The sequence below is a fragment of the Amphibalanus amphitrite genome, unplaced genomic scaffold (genome assembly GCF_019059575.1).
Source record: "Amphibalanus amphitrite isolate SeventyFive unplaced genomic scaffold, NRLGWU_Aamphi_draft 000947F_arrow, whole genome shotgun sequence".
NCBI classification, from domain to species: Eukaryota; Metazoa; Arthropoda; class Thecostraca; order Balanomorpha; family Balanidae; genus Amphibalanus; species Amphibalanus amphitrite.
The window spans coordinates 205,544-217,731 of NW_024882441.1; the positions used below are offsets into that span (position 1 = coordinate 205,544).

General features: G+C 50.9%; 2 protein-coding genes across 8 annotated transcripts; one reads left to right on the forward strand and one right to left on the reverse strand.

The window, feature by feature from the left end:
- Positions 1-353: 353 nt before the first annotated feature.
- LOC122368433 (vacuolar protein sorting-associated protein 41 homolog) lies at positions 354-4,100 on the reverse strand. 2 transcript variants are annotated; one of them, XM_043342348.1, is made up of 2 exons: positions 4,032-4,100; positions 354-3,337 (listed from the first exon to the last, which is right to left on the reverse strand). In XM_043342348.1, exon 2 carries the CDS (start codon positions 3,268-3,270, stop codon positions 712-714), a length of 2,559 nt encoding a protein of 852 aa, XP_043198283.1. In that variant the 5' UTR covers positions 3,271-3,337; positions 4,032-4,100; the 3' UTR covers positions 354-711. The 2 variants fall into 2 exon arrangements, with proteins under 2 accessions (XP_043198283.1, XP_043198284.1); XM_043342349.1 differs by having other exon boundaries at positions 3,841-4,051.
- On the forward strand, positions 3,846-12,086 carry LOC122368434 (probable protein phosphatase 2C T23F11.1). Of its 6 annotated transcripts, none has more exons than XM_043342355.1 (6): positions 3,846-3,869; positions 6,506-6,705; positions 7,171-7,376; positions 7,739-7,964; positions 9,349-9,440; positions 9,854-12,086. In XM_043342355.1, the coding sequence occupies exons 2-6, from the start codon at positions 6,519-6,521 to the stop codon at positions 10,217-10,219; spliced, it is 1,077 nt and encodes a 358-aa protein (XP_043198290.1). In that variant the 5' UTR covers positions 3,846-3,869; positions 6,506-6,518; the 3' UTR covers positions 10,220-12,086. The 6 variants fall into 6 exon arrangements, with proteins under 6 accessions (XP_043198290.1, XP_043198285.1, XP_043198286.1 ...); XM_043342350.1 differs by lacking the exon at positions 3,846-3,869 and adding an exon at positions 4,329-4,584; XM_043342351.1 differs by lacking the exon at positions 3,846-3,869 and adding an exon at positions 4,346-4,458.
- Positions 12,087-12,188: the final 102 nt, after the last annotated feature.

Below are 12,188 nucleotides of genomic sequence, written 5' to 3' on the forward strand. Positions count from 1 at the left end.
AAGAGAACAGCGTACCCATACCCCAAAGTCAAAACGTTATGATGATTTTTTCAATTATTTTCTCCCTGATGCATCAGGTAGATCGGTATCTACCGCGAACCTGCCAACTCCCATGAGATATTCAATGTTTTTCAATGATGATTACCTGTCGAACGTTCGAGCATAGCTTTCGAGCTTTTAAACAATGCTGCGTGACATCGAAAGCAATGAGCTGTGATATCTACATGTGAACCATCGGGTCTGGGCTGTTTGTAACTGCACGCATTTCGTTCCCGAACCCCGCACTTCAGTATCCGAGTCCGACGCCACGACCACTGACCAAAGTGAAAAATCTACAGTCGCGGACAGTCATATGCTGCAACTTCAAGTATATTGCAGGATATGTTTGCAGATAAAACAAAAATACTCATGGCGATACAACTACACAATATGTTACAGGATCACAAGCAATAAGCATACAGTCGTAGGTACACAACATAATCGGTGCGGGCCACAAAAGATACAAACATCCACTCATTTCTCGCACTTGACAGATAAACGAGGTTTAAATAACTGGCTTCTCCAAGTACCGCCATGATCGCACTTCGCAGGTGTTCCTTATTTCGTTAACATGCATAATATGCCAAGCACCCAACACACATGATTACAGCCTTGTTGGAAAGTTGCTCCCCTACAAACAGCACTTTCCCTCCATCTGATGTCTCTGTCAGCTCACCTGAGCCGGCCGCGCGGCTCGTTTCGACACACGATGCAGGCGCCGGGCCGAGCGGCCGGCAGGCAGACCCTGTGGAAGGCATGTCGGCAGTAAAAGGTCACCAGATCGGCGGCCTTGGCCGGATCTCGGTGCAGCAGGCCTCCGCCGCACACGCAGCACGCGGCCGCCGCGCCCACGGGCACGGCGCGCGCGCCGCAGCGCTGCAGGCGCGCGTGCAACTGGAACCGGTCACTGACCAGGATGCGCCGACAGCCGTCCTGCAGGTCCACCTGCACCTTGTAATCGTGCAGGATCTGCACTAGCGCGTCCCGCAGACCCGGGATCGCCAGACCGTCCTCGATCCGTCGGATCAGACGCCGTGGGTCCACGTGCGTGCCAATGTTGAGCAGCAGCTCTTTCACCATGACGGGCTGGTCGAGGCAGTAGTTGATGAGGTCATCCCAGAGATCCGAGTCATCGTGCTCCTTGCAGAAGGCAATGGCCTGTTTGATGTCGGCCAGCTGGTTCATGATGAGCTGGAGCGCCTCCCGGGTGGCACCTGTTCGGCCCAGCAGGTACACCGTCTCAGGGATCAGCATGCGCGTCTGGCAGACGTGCAGCGCGCGCTGCAGCGAGTACTCGCCGCTGGCGCGCAGCAGCTCCATCAGCCGCCCGCGCTCGTACTCGGCCGAGAGCTCCACCAGCCGGTCGTGGTACTTGCCGCTGAGGTGGCGGTGCCGCTGGTACAGCCGCCACAGGTACCGGTACAACACGGCCGGCAGCGCGGTCAGCTCGGCGACCACGCGCTCCGGCGGCGACTCCTCGGGCCGCTCCGTCAGTAGCTCGACGGTGCGCGCCTCGTCCACACGCGCCAGCGCAGCCGCTCGGTCGGCCACTGCCGCGTGTAGCTCATGCTTGGTCACCAGGTCGAACACGCCCGGGTGGCCCAGCTTGAGGTAGATGGCGAGCGCCTTGTCGTGCCGACACTGGTGTGTGTAGAGCAGCCCTAGCGCCTGCAGTAGACACGGGTTATCGGCGTCGTGCAGCAGCTGCTCCAGAGCAGCGTTCACCACGGCGTCGCAGTGGTACAGACTGGGCGACCACTCGCGCACCAGGCGCAGGAACTCTGCCTGGTCCGTGCGCATGAAGTTGTAGAGCACCATCTCGTACACAGTTGAGTCGAGGTGGAAGTCGCCGCGCGGTAGGTAGCCGCTGATGGCCTTCAGCTGGCGCAGCGCCGCGAACCTGTACACCTCCTCTTCCCAGAGCGTCCGGTTGCGGCCGAAGATGGTGTGACACAGCGAGGCGGCCGTCTCGTACTGCTCCTCCTGCAGCAAACTGTCCAGGTACTTGCGGCCGACGTCCTGCAGGCAGTGGCGGCGCACGGCCGGCCCGGCCGCCTGCAGCTCGCGTAGCGCCTCCTCGAACCGGTGGTGCTCCAGCAGCCACTCGATGTGGTCGTCGGTGTCACGAGGACGAGCTACGATCACATCGCTGGGCGCCAGCACGAAGAAGGTACCCTCGTCGGCCAGACAGTCCAGCCGGTACTGGTTGGAGGAGAAGTTCTGGAATCCGCGCACTGTCAGCTCGTCAGTGGAGAGCTCCTCGTAGTCCTCTGGCAGCGGGCGGATCACTCTCACCTGGGGTCGCGGCCGCGGCCCGCTGCCGCCGGTCTCGCTCTGAGTAAGGAGAACCAGCTCATCCCCACACCCCGCCAGGCCACAGACTAGAAACTCGGTCCGGAAAATGTGCGTGATCTCCATGTGAGTTCCGACACCGGAGGCGCGTGCCTCGGCGTCGCGCGGCTCACGGACCACGGCCATTTGGACGCAGCGGCGCCATCCAACGAGCAGCCGGCGCGGGTCTCGCCAGAACAGGTGGCAGCGATGGTTGGCCGGTCGCTCTCCGACGTCGCAGCGGATCAGGCTGATGACGCGCTTCAGCTCGGTGTGGTAGACGCGCACCCCGCCGTTGGAGGCCCAGGCCAGCAGCGGGCCGCGCCAGCTGAGCGCCTGCACCGTCCCGTCGCCCTCGTGGATGGTGGTGGCGCGCAGCCGCGTCAGAAACGTCTTCTCGTGCAGAACGACGCGGCTATCTCCGACTGCGAACCGGCGGCCGGTGCCGGGGCGCGAGTACTGCGGATCCAGCACCACCGTCTTCACAGGCGCGTCGAACGTCAGACTGTGGCTATTGTCCCTCGAGTAGAGGCCGTGCACACACACGGTGCCGTCGTCAGAGCAGCTGGCCACGTGCTCTCCGGCCTCGTCCGCGCTGATCTCGTTGACGCAGAGCGTGTGCGGCTGCCGCGCCGGCCGCACCCGGTTGCCGAGGTGATCGAACACGTGCACGCGGCCGAGTCCAGTACCGACCAGCACCAGTTTGGGGTGGACGCAGAGACAGGTGGCCGGCTCGGCAGCCAGCAGCAGTGCCAGGTCCGAGCCCATCCGCTCGTACTTGAGGTGCGGCTCGTCGGCGGGCTCCTCCGACGAGTCCGAGTCCAACGAGCCAGAGTACTCGCCGATACTGTCGGCGTCATCCAGCACAGCGGCGGCGGCGGCGGCGGCGCCCTCGGACATGGTCTCCAGGCAAGGTGAGCAGTCTTGTCCTCAATTGCAGCGGCTGTTGCTCATATTTAGCATCCACCTGTGTACGTTACACAAAGAGTGAAAAATAAATCACCAACTTATATGGGTGACAAATGCTTTGGGATGTGGGATAGCAATGACAATGAAACTTTTGCCTTTGGACGGCAGTATGATTGCCTACCTATTATTTAAATTGTAGCAAAAGCAAATTGGGTGATCAGTGATCTTGCATGAGATGTGTATGTTTAGAACCCTGTGTGAATCTACTTGATGTGGTTAGTGGTTACTTAAAAAAGATATTGCATGTCAGGAAAATGACATGACTATCAATTAGATCCATGCAACATGAATTGCAGTTAAAGAACTAAGCACCAAGCTGTGAATTATTTAGAGAAACACAACATCTTTGGCTATATGGACAGGTAACATGTAAGCTAAATGCAAGGCGCAAATGTTGCGAGAAATCTTAAGCGAATCCTGTCTAATGAGCTGAAAGGAAGCATTTATTATCTTTAAATTTATATTCTGATCCAGTAGCTCGAAAAATTCCAGCTTTCACACCTTTAGGCACAGCAGGTTGAGGTAGGTAGGTAGGTACTAAGACATCCTATGTTGAGAAAAGGTGAAAGCTGCCTGGGGTGAAAGGACACAATAATTCGCTGGTTGCTAGCCTGCTGTAAGTTGTACAGTCAAATTGCAAAGCAATATTAATGAATATATATGTAAAAACTAAAAATGCAGACACACTTCACCTATCTTGTCCAATGGCGGCGAATGCGGCGAACTTTGAGTACTCACATGTGTACAATCACATACCAATTACGTACCAGCTGATTATTGAAATCCTTTGAACTTCTTCAGTGTTTGATATTTTTGAAATTTTGATCAAGCTTCAAAATGACCAGTGACTTTCTATTCTAGTATTTTTACAGGCTTTGAAAGAAACTGTTCAATAAAATAAACATGATAACCCTCATTTTTTATTTATTTCGTTCGGCTAGAATATAATTTTTGGCAAGATTTCTGCATCAGCTGAAAGACTTTCACTTGCTTGTTATTTCGATTTTTAGCGGTAGAAGCATGGGGCAGTGGGGGCAGTGGTAAATTTTCGCGTTGCTTATTTTGATTGCATTTTGATTTGTATGGGTGTTTTTGAATCAGTTGAGTTCTCTATATACCGTGAGTTCAGTTACGTTTGCGGCTTTTCCCAGGAATATTTAACATAATTTTCCAATTCAGTCTTCCTTCTAAGTCAGAGTAAAATATCTTCAACAGGCAAATCCAGACTGGGACTCACTATTGCAGGTAAAATACCTACCTACCAATTTAGATCATTCAATGGAGTTTGTGAACTTTTACCTCTGAAGTCAACTTTAACTTGCTCGCTATGGCTTGTGTCCCTTTCAACATCATATCCTTATCATATCTTTGTCAATCCATATCCAACGTCATGTCCATGATGTGATGTGGACACATTGTCGTTCAAGTTTGGGTTTGTCATTAATTTGTTTCAAACCTGAGACTAAGGAGGATTATGTCTATTTTGAGTATTGTAGGTCAAGGTAACCTATTGCTGGGCTGGGCAGATCACACGTCATGTTATTTAATCTGTCTAATTAATTGTTAATGTGTTTTTTGTTCCATCCATAGTAGCCAATAATATTTACATAGGACCTACCGGGCCTGCCTATTTATTCAATTATTCACAGTCATTGACTCTAGATGGATGACACCATCAGCTTAGTTATCCACCATTAATCATCTGTATTCTGTAATCATCCATCCAGCAGCTAAATCCATCATCATCTGTATTACTTTCAGCTCCCAGATTAGATATCAATCTCAGACCTGGCCAACTCACACCTGAGGTCATTTCAGCCAGCTTAAAAGTTGTCAGCTCCTCTTACTTTCTTCCTAAAACCTGCCCACAAGGTTGGAAACTGGTTAATATTTCATGCCTGTGTGTTGTTGTTGTTTTTTTAGCAGTTGGTGAAGCTCATGGATGAATGAGACTAATTATAGCCTTGCTCAGTGAATTTATTTTTAAAACTGGCATTTGGGATCACACATTATTCAGTAGGAGAAGGAATAAATTGAGGGTTCTCAACAAGAGGTTGTTAATTGTAATGCCAAATTAATCAAAATTAAGCTTTTTAGTCCAGTCAACTGAGATTGACAAGCTGTAGGTATACTAGGAAGCAAAAACTAGTTAGCTGTCTTCTCTGCTAAGATATCAGGTGCATAAATAATACATGTCATAATATGTATTGTGTGTCACAGACTCACAGCTGTTTTGCAAGTGTTTTTTTTTTTTTGCTTCTCCTGTAAAATTATAAAACAGCACTAATGATGGTCATGCTGGGAACTGCATTATGCAAGAAATTTTAGGACCTCCAGAAATATCACTTCTTTGGATCAATCTTATCAGGTAAAACTAAAAGCCTAAAAGGGACTAAGAATTTACAAGCTGGCCTGAGAAACCCTTCTTTGGTTGTTCTGCACTCCAAGGGTATGCAAGACTGGCCACTGTTTTGTAGGGGGGTCAGGTATTGTCAATCAGGCAATCAAAAAGCCTAGAGGCATTGCATGGTTTAATCACACTTGGGGCATTTATTATATTGCATATTATTCAATATCTGACATTCTGGGCCCAAACAGTTCTACCTAGCTTCTACCTTCTATGTACTAGGTACTGATTGCGAATTACAGCTGTGCTCATTCAAAATGCAAATGCTGCATTTACAAAATAAGACAGCATGTTGTCATTTGTCATGGTTTGGGAGCGCTAACACCAAGAGTGCATAAGCAACACAAGGGGATATGATTTCGTACAGGTTTTCATGTCATGCCAGGCATGGTGAGATCATTACTGTGAGGAAAGTTACGTCATCGTCGTCATTTTCCGGTTTTGCATCCGGAGACGCGGAAACATGGACGCTTAGGATATTGTTCGTCGTATCAACGTCGTGCTGTCTTTTGTCTGCGCATATGGGGATTACCGTTCAGTTTTCGTCTATCGATAACAAAGGGCACCGTATATGATTGCATCAGAATTGTCCCACACTATTGTTGCTCGTTTTATTGGTGCGATCATTCGATCGATCGTTTTGTGCGCTGGATCGACGATGTTTTTTTCCATATGTAAATAAGCAGTTTGCTAAATCGCATTTAACACATTTCGACACACATCTGAATTCTGATGACCCTATTTTGTCCGTCTACCCAGGTGACGTGCCGCCATGGGTCAGATACCGTCCGAGCCCATCACCCAGAAGGAGACGCACGGACTCGGGTCGGACGCGTACCGGGTCGGTTCCAGCTGTATGCAGGGATGGCGCGCTACCATGGAGGACGCGCACACACACATTCTGTCACTGCCCGGTGACCCGGCGGCGGCGTTTTTCGCCGTGTTTGATGGCCATGGAGGTGAGTGGGGAGGCGGTGATTTGGTGTCGGTACCATTAGGCAGTCGCTACGTCGTTTTGTTGAACTTGCTGTCTTGAAATGTTTAGGTTACTGGAAAGTCATTTTCTTTTGTCGTAATTGAGGCCTAATTTCACACGTTTTAGACGGGTTTTGATCTAATTTAGACCTGATTTTGCACGTACCTAATTTCACGTCGCTAAGAGTTATCACACTTAATCTGTGTAGAAAGTAAAATTCGCATAATCGAAGCGCACCATTATGTTTTCGTGAAACACCGTTAGGGATATGATGCGAGCGAATATGTTTCTGCCTCTTGCGTCTTTTGTCGGTCGTGTTTTTTTCGGTCAAATGTTGTGTTTTTCGCTATTTGCGCATGTTTCCGGGTCCGGACTCCTCCCAAGCTGCGAGCTGACTGTGGTGGTGTTGACTTGCATATAGTGACGCCTCTCCCTCCCCTCCCCACAGGTGACAAGGTGGCAGAGTTCGCCAGCAGACATCTACACACAGTGTTAGTGGGCCGACCCGAGTACAGCGTCGGCCGGCTGGCGGAGGCGCTCCAGCAGGCGTGCTTACAGCTCGACAGGATGATGCTGGCGGATGAGACATTGCGGGACGTGCGAGCGGGCACCACGGCTGTCTGTGCCCTCATCAAGGATGGAGTTCTCTATTGTGTGAGTGAAGAGGGTTTGGTAAGCGGTGGGGTAAGATAATTTGGAGCATGAGAATATGGGATAGATAAGTGCCTGAACTGGACTTGGTAAGACGAGATGTGGTGAGATTAAGCAGATAACCCGAAAGGATGATACATGGTGGCGCTGACGTGCCAGAAGAAGTGGCAAACGTTTTCAGAAGAGTGCGGCATCGTTGAAATTCAGCGATCCGGAATTTGTAATCGGTCTGTACTCATGAATCAAAGCTTTTCTGTAACTACTAAGTACTAACTACATATAACTAGTCAAGGCTTCGACACCGGAACCAGAATATGACCTGAACACTGAACAGTATGCGATCTGACCCTTGTCCCTTCCCGCAGGCCAACGCGGGCGACTCACGTGCCGTGGCCAGTGTGTGCGGTCGCGCAGAGCCGCTCTCCGTGGACCACAAGCCCCAGGATCGGCGCGAACAGGAACGGATCACCGCGGCCGGCGGATCGGTGGTCGCCAACCGCGTCAACGGCTACCTGGCCCTGTCCCGCGCGCTGGGTGACTTCACATTCAAACAGAACAGCGCAGTGACGGCCGAGCATCAGGTGGTGACAGGTTAGTTCAGTTTATAACGATGGTGCCATAATTTGCGAGGGGTGGTAGAGAGGAGGGCTAAGAGTAGCACATGGTCGACCGACTACAGCCGCAGTGTGCTTACTGGATTGTTTAACGCGATATGGAAAGGCTATTTGTGGTTAAAGGTAGGTATTAAAGTACTAGGTGTATCATGCTGCCAAACACCGGGCATTATTTACATGTCAGAGAGAAACACACTGGATAAGTTAGCCACCATTGGCTGTGTTTGGCGGCTAAGTGTGTCGTTGGCTCAGCGGCTTAAATACCAGTAAAACGCCTTTTGGGCGAAGAACGAGCGAGCGAGATAGTGAGCCCTGCACGTGCGGAAGGGCGAGAGGGTACTTCCAACGGGCAAAGCACCCTTCTAACCGGTCGCTAGCGGTGTGCCAAATTTGGACGCAACCGGCCCAGCCGTTCCTGAGATCTGGAAGCGGCATTCTGCACGTGCGCACGTGCAAGCGGGGTCCAAACTGACTTTTGCACGGCACCCTACTAACTGGTCCCCAACCGTGTACCAAATTTGAGCGCAATCGGCCCAGCCGTTCTCGAGATCTGGGAGCGCCCCCTGCACGTGCGCACGTGCTGTAGCACCCCAACCTTAACACATGCAGATGAATTATCTGATGGAGACCTAACTGTGTACCGAGTTTCAATTCAATCGGCCCAACCGTTGTGCCGTTATTGAGGTTGCAATTTTGGGGGTTCTTAAAAAATGTCTAACTTTACCACGCGCTACGTGCGGTGGTTGGCAAGAACGCATGGTGGCCATCACACCACAGAACTTTAACGTCCAAGTGACATTCAGTAAAGAAGACCGCTTGTCAATCGGATGTCCCGTTCCTAAGATATTAGCTTTTGAAGAGCGTCCCCACGGCCGGCCGGCCGGCCGCTCATACTCAGGATTTTCCCTTAATTCAGTATGAACTCGCTCGCTCGCTCGCTGCGCTCGCTCGCTCGTAATTATTTCAGCAGTACAACCACTGACAGAAGCAAAAGTTCAATAATATCTAAATGTTTTTATACATGCGGTCATTCAGTCAACCTCCCAGTGATGCGGCATTTAGTCAGCGATAATGCTTCTGCCGTATTTAGTGAGCAGTCCAGAGACCACAACACTCTAAGCTTCTCTAGGAAAAGGCCATTGACTGGACTTCATAAGCTTGAGCTTGAGCTTGTCATTGTTTGTTGATACGAGTTTATTGCTATCCATCGTATGACTGTATTTCATGAGTCCGCTACTCCGCAATCCGCATTGCCTGTTAGTGTTGTCTCTCTGTCTGTCTGATTGTCCGTCTTTGGGTGTTGCGTGTTCATCATGACTGGCTGCTCATTCATGTGGCCATGTCTATTGTTCTGCCGACAGCGTTCCCGGACGTGGAGACTCGCCAGATCACTGCCGACTGGGAGTTTGTCATACTCGCCTGTGACGGTATCTGGGACGTCATGTCCAACCAGGTGGGTTAGTAAGGACGGCATGTCCAAAGATGGATCGGATGGGATGTCATGTCTAATCCCATGTTGGGACAAATCATGTCGATCAGGTGATTCGCTTTTCATCTTCTGCTACGCTATATATCAGATCTTCCAAGTTCCAAGGTGGGTTGGCTCACATTAAGGTCGAGCTCTCCTGCGCCTTGTAAATCTGTTAAAGTCACTTCGCTATCTTTTAGTGCGCCATATCCAACATCGTGAATTATTGATGATGTCAAGCGGAACATCATATCCAATCAGGCAAGTCTCCTCCATCCTCCGGCTTCTGTAGTTTTCCGCCAGTTTAATGTATCGCTAGTACGGCTTTGCAGCGTAGTTGTCCGCGGCGTCCAGCTTTCCCCGTGCTTCGACTGACCCTCCTTCGCTCCTCCTGCCAGGAGGTGGTAGCCTTCGTCCGCTCGCGGATCGGTCGCGGCCTGCCGCCGGAGACCATCTGCGAGGAGCTGCTCTCTCACTGCCTGGCGTCTGACTTCATGTTCACGGGCGTCGGGTGCGACAACATGACCGTGGTTCTGGTGTGTCTGACTCCGACGGGGTCGTACGCGGCGCTGGCCGAGCGCTGCTCCCGGCCGCCGCTCGCGGAGTGTGAGGACGGAGATGGAGAGGATGACGAGTACGAGGAGGAAGAGGAGGAGGAGGAGCGGAACTATGATGATGAAGATGATGCGGAAGAGGACGAGGAAGAAGACGGAGAAGAGGAATACGGTCGGGCTGCTCATAAGACGCCGGAGGCGCGGCCATGATAGTTGTAAGCCGTTCGGCGGTGGAGTGAACAGCGCTGGCCACTGCCGATCGTCTATAGATGTCGCATCAGTTGGATGTAATGGCTGCAAGTGAACACTGAGTGGGTGTCGGCAGCAGATGCGGTCAACCGTCCTTGATGTAGGTCGTAACTGCCGGACACGTTTGACATTCCACTGCGATGTAGGGTATAATGCGATGCCATATTTTAAGGTCGTGATAGGGACTCGCCCCCTCTCTTAGTGTGTTCGTACCAAGTACAACAGCTCACACGCTAGCTAATACGTCTTAACCGTAGGTAAGTGGCATTCTGCCGTTAGGATGTTTCTGCTGTTCTGAAAGGTTCCTTGCTGAGACCTTTCTTGTCCTATAAGTGGTGATCCGAACCAACGAACTAACCAACCTGATTCGGCTGTGTGCGTAATGTTTCCCATGTTTAGCGCTGTAACGAGTAGTCTGTTGGCATCCTTTTAGTTTAAGTGTTTAAGTCGACAGGTGAGTGTTTTTTTTTTTAAAGATTGCTATTTTGAGCCTTTCTGAGATTGTTGTTCCGCCTTCTAGTTTTAGACCCACTGTCAGGGTTTAAGAGGCAACTGGTATTCTTGGTCGAAACTGCGAATACTTAGATATTTTATTCCATGTCTTGCTCCAAAAGGGCATCTGTACTCGAATGTTAACCCATGAGTGGTGATCTTTTATGAACGACTTTGGTACGGATGTGATAAAAGCTGGTGATATTTGCATGGGAGCGTACCTGGCAAATCTCTGCGGCATATTTTACTGTTGTCTGATGTTGAAGTTATTCCTATGCGGCCTGCCTTCATCTGGTAGCGATAAATAACGGTGTGACATAAATGTGCCTGTTCAGAGTAGGTGGGTATACTGCTTAGGCTGTCTGGTGGGCGGTTTTAGAGCGGTGACTGCTAATGGCAGCTGTGCTCCCGGTTTTGATGGCATTTATCACGCTGTATCGTCCCTGTGAGCTGTGAGGGGTGTGTGGTGTTAACAACAGATGTTTGGTCTGACGCTAGACAGTTAGAAATTGCTACTGGTGAGGGATGTGCTTGGGAGCGGGTGAATGTGGCATCGCGACCGGAGTCGTGTGGGGCGTGCGCTCGTCTTAGGTCCTGATTTGAGAGGAAGTTAAGCTGAAATATAATTAGGCGATCATCTGCCGGTAGGGGAAGTACCCGTAGATTTAGAAATGAAGGACACGCCCCGGGCTTTCTGCGTCTACCGAAGGGTCTTAGTATGGACATCATGTGCTTGTTTGCGAGAGCAAATGAACAATTCTTGTGGCGTGTTCTACCTAAAGCACTGACATAATCCATCGCTGAGGAGCGTCACGACAGTTTCAGTACTGTAGGATCCCGCGTCTGGCCGTGTGCGTTGGATGCCGCAATAGGTACGGACTACGGAACCGTGTGTAGCGTCAGTTATTTGAGATGGAGATGGTGATCACTGATCAATCCTACTTACCGAGGAGTGCAGACCTGTGAGTGTTCTGACGACCGTCCCGGCGCGCTGACTGCTCTGTGATAATTGCCCCCTCTGCCGGCCGACCGTATACGCGTGGAATCTATGTGACAGTCCCGTCCCGGTGTCTGGTGTACTGCTCTGTACCGCGCAGGGACACCGACAGGCCTATTTCTGGCTAAGGTAAATATGTGATGATGCTGTGTTCCGGCTCCTGTAACGTCTGGTGCTGCAGCCCATGTCACATTCCCCGGTCTCCCTCCCTGCCTCCGTCCCTGCCTCTCTCCACTCCCCCCTTCACAGTGGTCCCGATGGGAGCCTGAGGCTATTTGTCCCCCGTGTGATATGCTCGCTCATCGGAGGCAGAATCGCAATAATAAAGTTTCCTATTGATATTTGTCTTTCATTTTTCACTGCATCATTTGCGTTCTAGTCAACATTGATCAATTGCGTATGGTGTAGCTAGAGCTCCATCTGTTACATTATAGACCTGCA